Source organism: Diabrotica virgifera, chromosome 6 (assembly GCF_917563875.1).
Source record: "Diabrotica virgifera virgifera chromosome 6, PGI_DIABVI_V3a".
NCBI lineage: Eukaryota > Metazoa > Arthropoda > Insecta > Coleoptera > Chrysomelidae > Diabrotica > Diabrotica virgifera.
In genome coordinates, this window is record NC_065448.1 from 208,896,531 (window position 1) to 208,915,446 (window position 18,916).

At 32.1% G+C, this 18,916-nt stretch overlaps 1 protein-coding gene across 2 annotated transcripts in view; it reads left to right on the forward strand.

Moving 5' to 3' along the window:
- The window catches only part of LOC126887177 (enhancer of mRNA-decapping protein 4), an 89,695-nt gene that overhangs the window by 52,023 nt on the left and 18,756 nt on the right, over positions 1–18,916 (forward strand). For both annotated transcript variants that reach the window (XM_050654563.1, XM_050654564.1), the window contains 4 exons: positions 4,842–5,271; positions 8,911–9,076; positions 12,417–12,588; positions 16,756–16,906. In XM_050654563.1, the coding sequence (XP_050510520.1) occupies positions 4,842–5,271; positions 8,911–9,076; positions 12,417–12,588; positions 16,756–16,906 (919 nt within the window). The remainder of the gene's footprint in view (positions 1–4,841; positions 5,272–8,910; positions 9,077–12,416; positions 12,589–16,755; positions 16,907–18,916) is intronic.

Below are 18,916 nucleotides of genomic sequence, written 5' to 3' on the forward strand. Positions count from 1 at the left end.
AAAAAGAGAAATGAAAAATACTTGAATGTAAACAACTTATAGACGGAAAAATATAAGATACATAGTAATGTTGTAAAATATGACAAGTTCTTTTTATAATGGGCTAATTTGTGATTATTTATTATTGTTATTACATTGATTGCCTTTAAATATTATATTTTTAATAATAGAAATATGTATCTAAATAGTTTAAATAAAATATAGAGATAATACATCAGCTTTCTCCCATCACCTTAAAGTTAACAGTCACCATCTTACCATCCCTGATGGCGTCAAATGAATTCAAAACATCCAGGATAAGAACTCTTTACGGTTGGATTTGTACGAGGACCTTGAGATTTCTAGAGACATGAGGACTAGCCCCAATTGCGTTAACCGCCAAAATACTTTAAATCGACCTTTTACCCCTATCCACCGACAATTATTCCCTTAACATAATATCAGACTCTATTTATAATTTATCCATTCTTTTGCTTTTTTCCTTCTTTCTTTTTCTTTACTGTGTTTCCCCTTTCCATTCACCCCACTAGTATCTAACATTTACTACTCCTTTTTGTTTTTATTTGTTTAACTTGCTTTTGCTAAACCTCTCTCTCTCTGTTATAAAACTGTTACAGTTATATTTTTCACCCATTTCAGTCTGTTCACTCCAGTGCCATCTGTAGATTTCAAATTATTAGTTAACTAATTCAAATAATCAGCTAAATTTATAAATTTCCTCTTTCTTTGTTAACCATTACAACCTCAATAATAGGCAACCAACATTACTCCTTCATCTTTTACATTACAACATTAATATGTATCTTATATTTTTCCGTCTATAAGTTGTTTACATTCAAGTATTTTTCATTTCTCTTTTTATTTCAAACTAAATTAAACTTTCGTCTTCTTTTTTAAACTGTCATCATTGACTTCATTATGAATATCATTTTTATTAACATAACAATAATAACAGTTCTTTTACAATAGAATCTAATTTATTATAATTCAAATTCCACTTTAATACAGTTATTAACATCCGTTCAGCTTAACTAATAATTTAAATTCATAAACTACAATATTTTTTAAATTCATAACCAAAAATTGACTACCTGTCTTGTCATGTCACTTCAGTCTGATAAATAGATTGTCATCTCCTATATTCTTGTTGGTCTGTGTCCATTGAACTGGCAAGAACCACACGTTATCATCGAGCATTGAAACATGTCGCCCTTTGAGCACTTTTAAGTTCATCTTTTAACATCGACTTAGAGTCGCTACTAACACCAGTTTTTCGAAATGTAAATCATATTTCTCGATGTCACCTATTCTATAAGGATGCTAGTTTCATCTACTAAGCAGAACGTAAGTATTATCCACATTTGTTCTTTAACTAGTCATAATTTTAACCTTTTGCATTCATTCTAACGTGGAAATACTTCGTTCTAGGCACTGAAGATGATTTGATCTAGATCGAAAACGTTTTGCGAATCCTTTTGGATGACTTTTTAATAGTTTTTCAATAAACTTTTTATACCATTATACAAACGAAGTTTTTACTTGTTCTGTATGATTAGAATGACTTTTCATCATGGCCAATGGCCATGTTTATTATACAGTGAGAAACTAGGCATCATTACTTGTCAGAAATATTGTTCTTTGTTTTTGTTTACTATACAAATAATCAGGCCTATTCTGTAACTACAAATCGAATAGAAATGAGTCAAATCGAATAGAGGTCAGCAATTCGGATCGGAATTTGTATTCTGTAATTCATCTCGACCTCTACTATCGGAACGTTGGATAAAAATTGATTTTGACTAGACAAGCTGTGTCGAGATCAAATTTTGACATCGTAATTGGTCTCAACGGTTGCGCTTTGGCATTATTATTGTTGTTTTGACTACCGTACCATCACCTTGCTGAGCACAACTCTTAAACTCTTAACAAAAATATTTGCCAATAAAATAAATGAAGAATACACAATTAGTGAGGAACAACAAGGTTTTCGGAAAAATAGGTCCACAATAGACGCCATATTCATAGCCAGACAAATTACTGAGAAAGCACTGGAATATAATAAACCTGCATTTATGTGCTTTATAGATCTGACTAAGGCCTTCGATTGTGTAATATTGGAAGATGTGCTAAGATTGCTAAAGGAGAAAAATCAGCCCAACAAGATGATAAGGATAATTAAAGACATTAATGCGAAGAACAAAACCAGCATAAAAGTCGAGAATGAACTAACATCGGAAGTAGAAATCAACTCGGGAATCAGACAAGGGGATAGCTTGAGCCCATTGCTTTTTAATTTAGTCATGGACAAACTCATACAAAACATTAAAGGTACTGGAAAAGGATATAAGATGGCGAAAAAACAATCCTCTGTTATGCTGACGACGCAATCTTAATCTCCGATAACGAGGATAACCTACAGCGAATGGCACAAACTTTCAATACAGTGCCGAAGAACTACAACATGAAAATATCAACAGCCAAGACAAAATCCCTGGTAGTGTCAAGGGAACCCATAAGATGCAAATTAGTAAGTAACAACGAACTAATTGAACAAGTCTCGAGATTCCAATATCTGGGAATCGAAATATGTAGTTATGTTAAAGGGAGCGTCCGAAAGCAAGCAAATAAAGCCAATTACGTGTCAGGATGTCTGAGGGATGTCATCTGGAGAAACAAAGAGATGAGGCTGGAAGGGAAAGTACGCATATACAAATCATGTGTAAGACCGATCATGACGTACGCGATAGAAACAAGATGTGGCACAGCAGAAACCAAGAGGATACTGAGAACATCAGATATGAGAATGCTGAGGTCAATAACTGGGAAAACACTGAGAGACAGAATACCGAACGACAGAATAAGAGATATCTGTAACGTAAAAGATATAGTACGGTGGGGAAGACAGAGACGACGAGAGTGGAATCAGCATGTGACGAGAATGGACAGCGAGAGAATAGCCCGTATAGCCAGGGATTCGAAGCCAACAGGCAAGAGACCAATAGGAAGGCCCTTTAAAAGGTGGCGAGATAGCTGGCAGTCAACATCACAGCTACAAATACAAGCTCAAAATCGGTAAGAACAGGCCAAGAGGCCTATTATAAGAAGAAGAAGAAGAGCCAAAACAAACCAACATTTATTCTTTTTTTGATGAATTCTTTGCACAGAACACTTATTTCATTTTGCAGTGCGGTGTTGCCACTTCCTCCTGAGCGCGTCAAATAGAAGTTGACGTTTTCGACTTACACTGAGTTACGGAATGCCAATCCAAACACGAAAACGACGCGATAGATATCCAAAATTACGATTTCGGGTAATTACGAACTGACTTGGTCATTTCTATTTGATTTGTTAAATTTTACAGAATAGGCCTGAATATCTATAATTCTATGAAAGCAGTTTTAGACCAGTTAGGTCAACATTTGACCAGATTTATCTGACACGTCAAATTTTTTTGACGTCGATTTGTTAAATTTTACAGAATAGGCCTGAATATCTATAATTCTATGAAAGCAGTTTTAGACCAGTTAGGTCAACATTTGACCAGATTTATCTGACACGTCAAATCTTCTCAAGCTCAACTAACTACTACTTAACTTCTTCTTCTTTATCTGCCCATCCGTGACGAATTTTGGCGATAATCATGGCAATCTTTATCTTATCTGCGAAAAGCTGCACAGATGTTGTGTTGAACCGGGTTCTGAGATTCTTTACCCAGAATGTTCTTCTCCTGGACCTAGCTTTCCAAATATTTTTGGAAGTATTCTGTACGAAGTATTCTAACTTTCGAGATTTGATGATGGTCAGTACCTCTCGGTTGTTCTTCATTCTTCGGAGGACCTCCTCATTTGCGATCTGGTCAGTTCACGAGATTTTAAGTATTATCTAATATAGCCACATCTCAAATACTTCCAATTTTCATTCGTTCGCATATATCTTCTTCAAGTTCCACAATTCAACACCATAAAAAAGGACAGACAAGACGTAGCATCTCAGCATTCTTACTTTTATGCCAAGAGAGAGGTTGTGGCTCTTGAAAAAGGCCCTTATACGGTTGAAGGTGAATCTAGCTTTTCCGATCCGCGCTCTTATAGCTTGGTTTTTGGTCCATTATTCATTTATTATGGTGCCGAGGTAGTTGTAGTGCGTCACTCTTTCTACAGAGACTTTCCTTTATCTTTTTCTTGCTAATGATCATAAGCTTTGTCTTCTTTACCAGTCCATATTGTTGACTGTAATACGTGATTTTGTTCATAAGGATTTGTAGGTCTTCTATGTAGTCCACGAATACTATGGTGTCATCTGCATGTCTGCATACCTGATGTTGTTTAGCCGGTACCCGTTTCGTAGAATACTTTTTTCAGTTTCGTGCAGAGCTTCGATAAATATTCTTTCAGACTCATCATCATCATCAACCTATACGTGTCCACTGCTGGACATAGATCTCCCTCAGCTCTTTCCACCGACAATACGTTTTGTCCATCGGTTGTCTGATAATCTGGCAAAGTGTCCTGCCCAATTCCACTTTAGGGCGCAATTCTTTCGACAGTGTCTGTTGTTTTGGTTCTACGACGTATTACTTCATTTGGGATTCATTCTCTCAGGGAGACACCCAACATCTGGCGCTCCATAGCCCTCTGAGTTACGCGAATCTTATTCAGTATCTTGTTCTTTCAGAGTAGAGGTTCAAGATGAGAGGAGACAAAATACAGACTTGCCTCACTCCACGCACGATTTTTACATATTGGTGTGTTTACCTTCAACTCTGAGGTTTACTTTTCAACTTACTACTTAACTTACTTAAGTACTATTACTACTTATTAATTATACTTCTTCATTTTTAGATTAAGTGCTGGCGATGAAAAATCACAGTTCCAACTACTAGGGTATCGTATTAATGCCTTAGAAAACATAGTGCGAGAACAAAACGTTCTTATCGAAAAAATCCATGGCGATAAAAAAGAAGTGGATTTGGCCTTATCAAATCAACAATTACAAATCATGAAGATGTTAGAAACGCTCGTTACCATGCAGAAAACTACTGAACGAGATTTACAAGAAAACATTTTGACTGGGGTCAGTCAAATTTTCACGAAATCCTTAGCGGACAAGGTACAGCAGATCCTTGCGAGTGAAGTTAAAATGGTTATTTTACCAGCTATTCAAAGTCAAGTGGAGTCATACAGACATCAGCTTGAAAGTCAGTACGCTCAAAAAATAAGTCATACCGATATGATGTTAAGGGATAATATCGCAAAAGCTTTTAATAATAAGGTTAGTATTTCATGTTGATGAATTATTTTAATTCACAAAGAGAATTACAATTGAAGACACAAGTGGAAGAAGGTGCTATCTAAAATTTCTGTCATGTTCGCGCTTATTTGCTTAATATTGTTTTTTTCATATACCTAAACATTTGACCCTATTTCCTAGTAGCTTCAGATTTCCTGGTGCTTAAATGTGTTAACTGTATATATCATTTACAGAAACTCGGCGAAAGAAGGCCTTAAAAGTAGTTAACACCTTCTTCCACTTCAGTCACGCGAAATATAACCTAAACTTACGTGCATAGAAATCGGCCCACTTAAAAATTTGGTCATTTTGATGTCTCGTATTTCCTAAACCTGTTGGCCGATTTAAGTGATTTTTTTAATATGTTATAGCCCGATTCTTTAACAATATCGCTGTAATAATATTGTTGCTAAACAGGTAAATTTTTGTTGTATACCAGGTGTGCGAATCAAACTGTGTTTTTTTCTCAAAGTTCACGTCACCCTGTGGAATATTCTGACATTTATAAAATACTTAAATTAAAACCCAACTACAGCTTCAGGTTTTCTTAATATTCTGTTTTTTGATTCGTTCGTTTATGTTGGATAATAAAAAAGTTAGGTACTTTAACAAGTAGACATGTTCTTCATCAATACACGGCGTTTCTAAATAAGTGCGACAAACTCTAGGGGATAATTCTGCATGAAAAATAATGACACTTGGTTTTATAAACGTATGTCCGCAAATGTTTCGTTTCCGAGATACGGGATATTGAATTTTTTCTTACAAACTGACGATTTATTTTATTGCTTTAAAACCGGTCGAGATATGCCAATGAAATTTGGTGGGTTTTAAGACGTAGTTATTGCACATTTTTTGACATACAATTAAGAATTTAATATTCACCATGCGCGCGTACGTGTAATATGACCGGTCATATTACCCGTATGCACACTAATGGTGAACATAAAATTCTTAATTTTATGTCAAAAAATCCGCAATAACTATCTCTTAAAACCTACCAAATTTCATTTGCATATCTTAACTGGTTGTCGGAAACGAAACACTTGCGGACATTCGTTTATAAATAAATAGAAAAAGACTGTTTGACTTGTACACACTTCTATATAAATCTCCTTGGTTTTCATCTATCTCACTTCTATATTTGGTCAGAACTGACTGGTTGTTTGGTTTTTTAATAATTAATAATACTTTGATAATTTGATTATTTTCACATTTAACTTTACTTTAAACTTAACAATTGTCATTTAAATTTAACTTCAGTTTTTCATATTAATTTCATTAATTAGTAACCTACATATGACAACTTAGTCATTTTCAAAAAATTTTAAATAATTTTAATAACACAGATGTCGCTAGGAACTATTGTTTCCGTCAGCAGCCTGTCGTTTTTGAATATTGTCAGTAACAGCTGTTTGTAAGAATGGTAGCCATTTTATAAAAAACACATTAAATGTGATTTTTTAAACATTTAAGGGTTTTTACCCTAACCAGTGGTTATATCCCTGGGTTTATTTTAAACTAAACAATGTGTTTGTTCGAAGTTTTCTCTTCTTTTGAGGTTTTTACACCTATAAGACGTAAGTTTCACTTTATAATTTTTTATGAATAAGATTTTTCAACTTAGTCTTTTTATAGGATAGCTCTGATGATGGCATAATATGCTGAAAGTACTTAGCTGATTTAATAAATTTATTTACACACTATCAGTCTTTTGAAAACATACACCAGTTCCCGTTTAGATTCGTTTATAAAGCCAACTGTCATTATTTTTTCATGCAGAATTACCCCTTAAAGTTTGTCGCACTTATTTAAAAACACCGTGTATTGATGAAGAACATGTCTAGTTGTTAAAGCACCTAACTTTTTTATTATCCAACACAGTTTGATTGGTACACCCGGTATACAATGAAAATTTATCTGTTTAGCAACAATATTATTACAGTGGTATTGTTAAAGAATCAGGCTATAACATGTTCCAAAAATCACTTAAATCGGCCAACAGGTTTCGGAAATATGAGACATCAAAAATGGCCAAATCTTTAAGTGGGACGATTTCTATGCACATAAGTTTATATTTCTTACAAGTGTCATTACTGTGACGGTACGTATTTTGTGGTGATAGTGCTCTTAAAATTGCTTATTAAAACAGCGAAACCTATAAGAAAATATAAATCTTTTTATTTATTTAAAAAGTAAAAAAATTTTGTAACGCCATCCGTGTTTAAGATTGTTGAAGAAAAAGAAATTTGACATATTTTTTACGATTTTGCGGAAACTACTGGCAACACTGTAATGAAATTTAGTGGGTTAAGAATTACATACAAGTTTTTTTTGATGTATTTTGACCCGTAGAACACGAATTTTTTGTTCCAATTATTTTTCAGTTTTTTATCTATCCTTAAGACGGTGTTACCTTTTTTTTTGAAACACCCTGTATATGAAATTATTATATCAATATCGAAATTAAAAAATATTATCATTACTATATAGGAGGTATAATATATCTCGATATTATTAAAATAGGTTATGAAATGATTTTTCTGTCAAACTGATTACCTCTCGAATAGGGCTATTTCTCGCTTCTCATTTGTTTCAGTCACTTGTCATATGTCGTATATTGTATCAATATTATACGACATTATGACAAGTGCCCGAAACAGACGAGAAGAGATAAATAGCTCTATTGCACATTACTGCAGCCAACAGAAGAAAAAAAGTAGTTAGCTAACCAAGATTTTTTTAACCTGGTTTAAAGCACTGAAAAATGCTAGAAAGGTTCAAATTTAACCTAGATCAGCTAACCAAAATTTTAACCTCTCACTGAAAAACCGGGCCTTAAAAAATCAAATAATTACAGTAAAACCTCGATATAACGGACTAATTGGGGGGACAGAGTGTCCGTTAAAGCCGAAAGTCCGTTATATAAAAATAAGTTTAAAATAAATCAGACTATTTAGAAAAGTGTGCTCATTATGCTATAATAACAAGTTTATTGAAATTCTTTGTAAAATGTAGCGTTTGGGATCCACGGGGACCCCGTTGTTATTCAATGTATCTTGGTATGGGTAGGGTTAAGTATGTGTAATATTAACAGTACGTTTTTAATTTTTTTCATTGGACCGGATTTTTTGTCCGTTATATCCGAAGTCCGTTAAATATAGGTCCGTTATATCGAGGTTTTACTGTATGTCTAAATTATATTGATTTGGAATTGTTTGTGTAGAAGTGGCTAAACATTCAAAAGAAAGAGAGCGTTTATTCCATGGCCTATCAATTATAATTTTTTTTTTTCGATAACTTATACAGTCGGAAAAATGAAAGAATACCCATGAATGATCACGTCAATCACTTATTTTGTATTTGCTGTCTTTTTCTATAACAAACGTTTGTTATTTATAAAAAAAGACAGCAAATACAAAATAAGTGATTGATGTGATCGTTCATGGGTATTCTTTCATTTGTTCATTCATAAACAAACGTTTGTTATTTATAAAAAAAGACAGCAAATACAAAATAAGTGATTGATGTGATCGTTCATGGGTATTCTTTCATTTTTCCGACTTGTAAAAATAATAAGTTACTTTATTTATAAGTAATATTGTCGTTACGCATTTTCAGGCACTGGCAGATACCCTTAGCTTGTCCGTTGTAAACATCGTAGCACCTAGTCTTGAAAAATGTTATCGGGATATAATTTCTTCATCTTTAATACCGTCCTGGGAACGAGTATGTGGACAAATGTTCCAACAAATTAACGAAACATTTACTCGAGGTACCAAAGAATGTAAGTAGATTAAATATTTGTGTAAAATTTATATATTACTCTGGGCTAAGTAGCAAAATACAAGGAAAAATTATTTACCAGCAATTTTATTGCTGGAATCGAATCTTATGATTGTATATATTTATAATATAAGTATGCAAAGTCCGCAGATAGTATGCTACTTTTCTATAAACAAAATGGCGCCCGAAAGTAATGTTTTTTCAATTTTTGCTCTGTAACTCCAAATATTTTAACTTTACACCAAAAGCACCCAAATAAAAATTCACCGTAATTAAATTCTGCAAAGAGACGTGTTTTTCCCGATTTACTTCGACGAAAATTTTCCCCGGAAAATGCGGGTTTTCCAACAAAATCTTTAATTTTCAACTAAAATTTTAGATAAGTAATTGTTTATCAATAACTAAGTAACTTGGTTATATGAAAGCTCTTTTCGTATAGATTAAAATTCCAGAAGCCGCTGGAAATTGAATGAACAGTTTAGCAACAATTGAATTGTTAATTAAAAATTTACGGTCGCTATTATAACCACAATGCATAATTATGATACATAAGAATAACTATGATTTTTGTATAAACAGACACTGTACCTATCTAATGTACTTTACAGAATTGAAATTGGACTATTTAAACGGCCTCAGGAATATTTTAAAATTATAAACAATTTTTTGGCTCATAAACAAATAGAATATCTCGGGAAATATTGAATTAATTAAATTATGAAAAGGGTATTGGAAAAAAGCGACAGGACGCTTCTTTTAAATGAAAAAACGTTTAATTGTTATGAGTGGTTCCTGAGATACAACCGGTCAAAGTTGACCGGCATTTACGGCAAAGATATAAACAATAGGATCATAATTTTCGAACCATTACCTTTTTATTTCGGTCCTCTTTCTGCACACCAATTTTCATATCTTTAAAATACTCATAACATATATTATTAAAATAAAAGCTATCGATATTACGAGTGAAAATTGCCAAAAATAGCAAAATTCCAATCAAAAATTAGGTTGGAGAAAATGTAATCTCAAAGTTCAAAATCGGTATACGTTAAAAAAATGCATTTTCTCGGCTTCCCATGGAGCAATTTTCTTCATTCTTTTTTGTTCCCAAGTAACTCGAGTAGAGCCATCTTACTGACGCATTATTAAATGTCTAATTTTCTTTTGTTTCGTTATAATAGATTAATTTATTTATAAGAAAAGAAAACTACATATTTTTTCCAGTTGTAGACTTTTTTTAGATAAACTTACTACAAGTGTACCTTTTAACGTTAAAAACTCAAATATCCTCATTTGAAAGCTGTATAATTATTTAAACAATCTTTATGTAAACAAATTAAAAAATTTTGTTATAATAAATAAATTAATTTATTATAACAAAACAAAAGCAAGTTTCGAGTTACCACGCCACTCGAGTTACTTTAAAGCAGAAAAAGAATGAAGAACATTGCTCCATGGGAAGCCGAGAAAATGCATTTTGTTAACGTATACCGATTTTGAACATTGAGATTACATTTTCTCCAACCTAATTTTTGATTGGAATTTTGCTATTCTTGGCAATGTTCACTCGTAATATCGATAGTTTTTATTTTAATAATATATGCTATGAGTATTTTATAGATATGAAAATTGGTGTGGAGAAAGAGGACCGAAATAAAAAGGTGATGGTTTAAAAATTATGATCCTATTGTTTATATATTTGCCTTAAATGGCGGTCAACTTTGACTGGTTGTATCTCAGGAACCACTCATCACAATTAAACGTTTTTTCTTTTAGAAGAAGCGTCCTGCCGCTTTTTTTCCAATACCGTTTTCATGATTTAATTTAATTTAATATTTCCTGAGATATTCTATTTGTTTATGAACCAAAAAATTGTTTATAATTTTAAAATATTCCCAAGGCCGCTTAAATAGTCCAATTTCATTTCTTTAAAGTACATGAGATAGGTATAGTGTCTTTTTATACAAAAATCATAGTTATTCTTATGTATCATAATTATTGTGGTTATTATAGCGACCGTAAATTTTTAATCAACAATTCAATTGTTGCTAAACTGTTCATTCAATTTCCATCGGTTTCTGGAATTATAATCTAATTACGAAAAGAGCTTTCATATTACCAAGTTATTTAATCATATTACCAAGTTATTTAATTTGATAGACAATTACTTATCTAAAATTTTAGTTGAAAATGAAAGATTTTGTTGGAAAACCCCGCATTTTCCGGGGAACATTGTCGTCGAAGTAAATTGGGAAAAACACGTCTCTATGCAGAATTTAATTATGGTGAATTTTTATTTGGGTGTTTTTGCTGTAAAGTTAAAATCTTTGAAGTTATAGAGTAAAAATTGAAAAAAAAAACACGATTTTCGGGCGCCATTTTGTTTATAAAAAAAGTAGCACACTATCTGCGGACTTTGCATACCTATATTTTTAATATATACAATCATAAGATTCAATTCCAGCAATAAAATTGCTGGTAAATAACTTTTCCCAAAAATGGCCTATTCTCCGATAATCTGCCCAGACTATATGTATATATTATGTATTATGTAAAATATTTACTTTTACATATCACTTTTTATAATCTCTTAGGCTCATTTCGCACCAAGCTAGTTCAATCGAGTCCAGTCAAATCAAGTCAGTCATTAACTTTCACACTGAATGCGTCACTAATGCCATCCCTCTCTTTGTGAACACACACACACTGAATGCGTCTTGTGGAGTCATCAGTGTAGAGACACATATGGTTAAAAATGGATGAAGTTGTTCAAACACTAATATTACGTCGCCTTCCAAGACGGAGAATGAGGCAATGAAGAAAACCATTTTGAATTCATCCCATAAATACTAACAGATCTGTTTTTGGTTCATTCAGTAATATGTTTCCGATTTTCTAGATAATCCTAAAAAGTTCTACAACTATTTTCGAATGAGCATAGATTTATTTTTTCATTTAAGAAATGCTTTTTCAATATCCACTTACAAATGTGAACACCATGCAGTGACTGAACAAGACTGATGTAAAAATTCGACCTGTCGAATCATGAAGAGTCTTAACTCGACTCGACTGGATGTGATTGAGTCAGTGTAAAACCAAAAGGACGCATTTGCTTTACTGTCATATTAACGCAGCTGGACGAACCTTCGAGTTTCTGACTGGATTGGACGTGACTGCACTAGACTCGCTTGGTGCGAAATGTTTTATCATTACACTGACTACAAAAAAAAATTAGATCGCTTTGAAATTATGATGATTTTTTGGGTATTTCCTCAAGTAGTAATACAGTTTTGTTAAACGATGAATAAACACTTATTATATCAAACATTTTTTTTTTCAAGATACTGCATCAGTAGAAAGCTACATGGACAAACAAAGAAGAGTGCAAGAGAAGGGAAAAGATTTGATAGTACAAATGCAAAATGTCTCAGAAACCATGAAAACCAATGCTGACAAATTAACTAGCAATTTGACGACTGAGATACATAAACAGTTTCAAACGGTTTTTAAAAGGTAATGTATTATTTTATTACAAAATGTTTTAGAATTTGTAGAAATAGTCCCGAAGAAAAATATTGAAGTAATTACTTACTTTCCGTGTCCGGAACACCAACAACTTTAAATGTACTTCCAATGGTTGGCCACATAGATGGCCCTGGCATTAGGTTAAATTAAGTCTTCTTCTGTGCAGGTCTCTTTCATCTCTGTGCATGATAGTAGATGGTGACTATTCTGACCGCCCCACAGTCGCAGGTATCGTCCTCCTGAACGATATCTCCATTTTTTCAGGTTACTAGCACAAGGTGAAACTCCGGTTCGCATATTTACAAATGCTCCTATACTACGGCACCAGAGTGCTGAACCCGATTAGCCTTTGATACATTATTACGCTACAAACCCTCATTGATTTCGGCACCTATTAAATAATTATAAGACATCTATTAAATTATGGTGCCTAAGTTTTTATTGCAATAATTAATATTATTGGAAGTATTGTATATTTATATTTCAATTTATTGCTTGAAAAACAGGAATATAAATGTCTTTTCTTTTCTGAAAAATGTCTTTGGCAGAGCCAATTAGCCAGACTTGTTTGTGATTGATTGCAGATTCATAGTCATAAATTTCTTATTTCATAACATACGTACTACAATATTATTTTTATAGATACATAAGTACATTTTGTTGCTTTACTTTTATTTTTGAAGTTATACTTCTTTACCGGCGATAGAGGGTAAATTTTTATATGGGAAAACCTAGCGACCGGGCGCATGCGCATTATAACTTTGTTCTGATTGGATGTTCAAATGACATGTCAAAAATTATTCAATATGGTGGCTGTGGCACAGCTGTAGTTAGATTATTTATGGTTGTTGCGTTTTAAAATTTGTGTGAAAAGAAACAACAAACAAAAGTTAGTTAATAGTTATACTGCCTTTTTAAATAGTTTTCATATACCTATATTTTTGGACTTTTGGACTATTTTGGACAAGGAAAACTCATTCTAATTTGGTAAGTACCTAGTTTTTATTATAATCATATTGTAATTATACATTTGGATTAGGTTGAAATACATACATTTATTTTCTCAAGAATGCGGATTTTAGAGAGAAATCCCAAATAAGGTTCGATTTTTATTTTTAAATTATGATTTTTTGGCGTAGATTTATTTATCTAGTAGGTATGTAATGCTTTGATTTACATACTTAATTTGATTACCAACAAAAGTTCTACCAATCTTCATCTAATATATTGTTTTCTTACTGTTTTGTTATATTTTTATATTTTCTTCCACAAAATTTAAAATACATAATTTTCAAAACAATTGTCAAACAGTAAAACGTTCAGTTATCGTATTTTTCCACATGATAAATAATGTGCGATTGGACGAGTGAGTCTACGCTTCGATTACGAGTCAAAGCGGCACGAAATTCAAGGGTTCAATTCCCGATGCAAGTTTTCTTTTTTTATGCATATTATGATTGTAAGTATATTTGTTATATAATTTTTTTTTCAGCAAATGCGTATTTAAAATTTTTGCCAACAATTATTATCGTCCAGAAATCATTTTTTCTTTGTGGCATTTTTCAATGTGTTTGTGTGCGTTTTATTCTTTTATTTTTTTAAATATTTGGTATAGTCTTAAAAATCACATAATATGTAGTAGAAGTATAACTTCTTACGTGCGTACAAAGTACACACACATTCTTGTTTTTTATAGAAATGTCGAAATTTTTAATATTCTTTTTCTCATGATCATCTTTCAGTGCGTCACAGTTTTTCGATTTCTTTCTAACGCGTTAAATTGTATGTGACAGAAAAAAAAGGCACGTCGGTGATTACATTTCGTCGGTGACATTTATAACATTTATAACATTTATTCTAGTTATTCTAGTCGTCGATAGATGGCGCCATAATAAAAAAAATATTTTTTTTTTAATTAGATAATAATATTACAAATATAATCTGTATAATTTATAAAACTATACAAATCAAAGGAAATACCATTTTATAAATGCAAGAAACACATTTGTTTTGTTTTTATTCCAAATTGAAAATAAAATGTGACAACTGTCAGATTTAACTAAAATGTCATGTTAGAATAAATGTCATAAATGTGTATTATCACGGACTTACCCTTTTTCCTATCATTTGTTACGCACTGAAAAATGCTCATGAAAAGGACAATAGAAATGTCTAAACAGCAATAAACCTAGCATACTTAAGAATGTGTTTTTTGACCCTACCCGAGAAACAAATAAAACAAAAATTATAAAAAAACGCCATTGAATAAAAAATAAATAAATATTTTTTATTTTTATTTATTTATAAGTACAGATATAATTATTATTCGTATACAGTGCGTCCATAAAGTATCGCATAAATTCATTATTAGCCAAATAAACAACATTATTAGAAATTACCGAAACTGGTTGACTTTTGGTGTCCAAATTTTTTTTACATTAAATTAATTGACACAAAGAGGCGAATGTGCGTAATTTATTTAGTTCAAAATACATTTTACTACTGTCATAAAACAGAAATAAAATTTTTATTTGACAAATAAACATTGCTTTTCGCTTAAATTTGTTCAAACTCAAATTAGCTTCAAATTTGTTAAAATGTTCAAACTGTCAAGAGGCAGGTGGGTGGCAGCTTAAACATCGACTTTAAGCAAAAAGTAGGTACTGTTTATATTTGAAATAAACATTTTATTTCTGTTTTGTGACAGCATTAAAATGTATTTTGAATTAAATAAACTATGCAAAGTCTTCTTTTTGTATCAATTAATTTAATTAAAAAATTGTTTTTGGACACCCTGTATAAATAATTATGTTAATGTTTTATATTACTGAGTAGAGAATTGAATTGCCTTTCAAATAAGCTATCACACGACCCCCTATTCTTATTGATAAAATCATCGATTACGTCATCACGTCGAGATGGATGACGTCACTAGTATATATGCGAAAATATATATGCCACATATATATGCCAAAAAATTATAAATTAAAATCGAAAATCGACCTGTTTCGGTAATTTCTAATAATGTTGTTTATTTAGCTAATAATGAATTTATGCGTTAATTTATGGACGCACTGTATATGAGTAATTATATCTGTACTTATAAATAAATAAAAATAAAAAAATTTAATTTGTTTTTTATTCATTGACTTTTTTTTAATTTGTGTTTTATTTTTTTTCGGGTTAGGGTCAAAAAACACATTCTTAAGTAGGCTAGGTTTATTGCAGTTTCGACATTTCTATTTGAATACAATAAATTGAAATATACAATACTTACAATAATATTAATTGCAATAAATACTTAAACACCATAATTTAATAGGTGTCTTATAATTTAATAGGTGCCTAAATCAATGAGGGTTGTAGCGTAATAGTGTATTTCAAAGACTAACCGATTTCAGCACTCTGGTGCCGTAGTATAGGAGCAGCTGTAAATATGCCACCGGTTCTTAGTCTGTTTAGCGCTTTCCATGTGGGATACGGTAAATTATGTCCAGCAGCCATTTCCTCTGAGGGGGAAGATGTGTTGTGGTAGCTGACACTTGCCATAGGTATATTCGGCGCGTCTCTGGCGCTTCCGGGATGGATATTGATGTTTTCAGGAAGCTTTTCCGAGATCTTAGTCTACTTGGCTGAGTGGTGGTCATACTTCGGTCCGTCTCCTGCTTCTTAGGTTCTACCTCTGACGTGACGTCACGTCAGCGTGCTCTGACCTCTTCGATATGTGTCGGTTTCAGGCAACCCGATATTATACGAACCGTTTCATTTAAAGCCAGGTCGACGTATTTTGGCGTGAGCAGAGTTTGCCCACACTGGTGCTCCAAACTCCGCGGCCGAAAAACATAATGCTAAGGCATAAGTGCGGAGAGTGTGTGGTAGTGCTCCACATTTTGTATTAGTTAGTTTGCGGATGATATTATTTCTGGCACTTACCTTTTTCTTGACATCGTGACAACGATAAACAAAGTTCTATCCAGACGTACGCCGAGGTATTTTGGCATCTCGTTGTGTTCCAGGTTTTTCTTTGTTTCTAAGGTGGAAAGCACACACCTGAGTTTTTGTGGAATTGGGTTTCAGATTATTAAATTAACTAGATAGTTGGCTCTTCTGGCTCCTACAGTTAGGAGTTGGAACTCTATTATTCTTTATTTTTAGTATGAACGATAAGCTTACGAGTAATATACGAGAGATTGTGATGGAACAGGTAAAACAAGGATTCAAAAGTCACGCTACTGTCATAGAAGACAGTGTTATGAATGCAGTCCGATCAAGGGCAGTTACTCCATCACCACTTCTGGATTCTCATGTGAGTTACACATAATTTTACCGTAAACTTAGGAGGGTACAGACATAGTCAAAGCTCGGTCCAAATCTTAGACATTTTCAAATAAATTCTGAATCTTACTGCAAATATTTAATATAGTTTTTTTACTGCAAAAACACGCTTACGTCCTTCAAGATTTCTGACGTCAGAGCATTGCTAAAACGTTAGAATATGACTTTTCATCATGGCCATCTTTCTTGTATAGTGAGAAGCTAGGCATGATTACTCGTCAGAGATATTTTTCTTTGTTTTTGTTTACTGTACAAATAATGTACAGTGAGCACGTAAATGTTGGAATAAATTCATTTTCTCGAGAATGGACGATTTTGGAAAAAATCCCAAAACAGGTCAATTTTTATTTTAAAATTACGACTTACTGGCATATATATCATACTAGTGACGTCACCCATCTGGCCGTGATGGCGTCATCGATGATTTTTTTTAAATAAGAATAGGGGCCGTGTGATAGCTCATTTGAAAGGTAATTTAATTCGCTATTCAGTAATTTAAACATTAGCATAATTATTTATACAGGGTCCATGCAATGAATAAAAAATTTATCAGTAGAAAAGAAATTTCAAGAGAAATAAAAATAAAAGTGTTCATATCAATCTATGGACCAGTACTAACATTCGGTAGCGAATCTTGGGTCTTAACAAACCGACAAAAAAGCAAGATCCAAGCCATGGAAATGAAGTTCCTGAGAAGAGTAAAAGGCGTCACTAAATTAGATCGACTACGGAATGTAGACATAAAAAGCGAGTTAAAAATACCATCCACATTGGAGTATATAGAGCAAAGACAATTATGTTGGTGGGGACATCTACAACGAATGAAAGAAACTAGACCAGTTCGAAGAGTATGGGAAGCAAAAATATCAAAAAATAGGAAGAGAGGAAGACCCAGACAAACATGGGATAAAGCAATAGGAGCCATTCTGCAAAAGAAAAGATCAAACTGGATAGATGCCAAAGCAATAGCACAAGACAGAAAAGAGTGGAAAAAATTTGTATATAGATAACTGATACTTTTTAGAATTAATGAAATTAATTTTAGAAATGTAGAATTAGATGTAAAAGTGTAATTTGTATATTTGTAAGTACCTATGTAAAACTAGATATGTTAATTTGGTAGATTAATGTTGCAACCCTACACCATTGTATGGTAGGAGGGATATGATTACATATATATTTATACAGGGTGTCCAAAAAATTTTTCTTGAATTAAATTTATTTACATAAAAAGAAGAATGTGTGTAATTTATTTAATTCAAAATACATTTTACTGCTATCAGAAAACAGGAAAAAATGTTGATTTTTTGACCAGCCTCGTCACAGTTTAAACATTTATAAATTACATACATTCTTCTTTTTATGTCAATAAATTTAATACAAAAAAATGTTTTTGGACACCCTGTATAAATAATTATGCTAATGTTTATATTACTGAATAGAGAATTGAATTACCTTTCAAATGAGCTATCACACGACCCCTATTCTTATTTAAAAAAATCATCGATGATGTCATCACACCCAGATGGGTGACGTCAGTAGTATGATATATATGCCAAAAAGTCGTAATTTAAAAATAAAAATTCACCTGTTTCGGGATTTTTTTCCAAAATCATCCATTCTCGAGAAAATGAATTTATTCCAACCTTTACGTGCTCACTGTATAATTCCTTATTCTAATTAATGATGTCAATCAGGTTTCATTACTTGCCGAAATATATTTATTAACAACAATATTATCATAGTGTATAATCAATAAACTCGAACTAGATAATTTAATATTTTAAGGATATAAATGACATGCATGTACTGAATAGTATATAATACAAGTAAAATATTGTAGGTATAGCACGAGATTGTTTATAAATAAATACAGGCTTTAAATTTTTTTATCTAAATTATGTGTTCACGGGTACCTTTATTATTATTTATATTACTAACCTAACCTAACACTAAAAAATAAAAAAATACTAAAGTATAG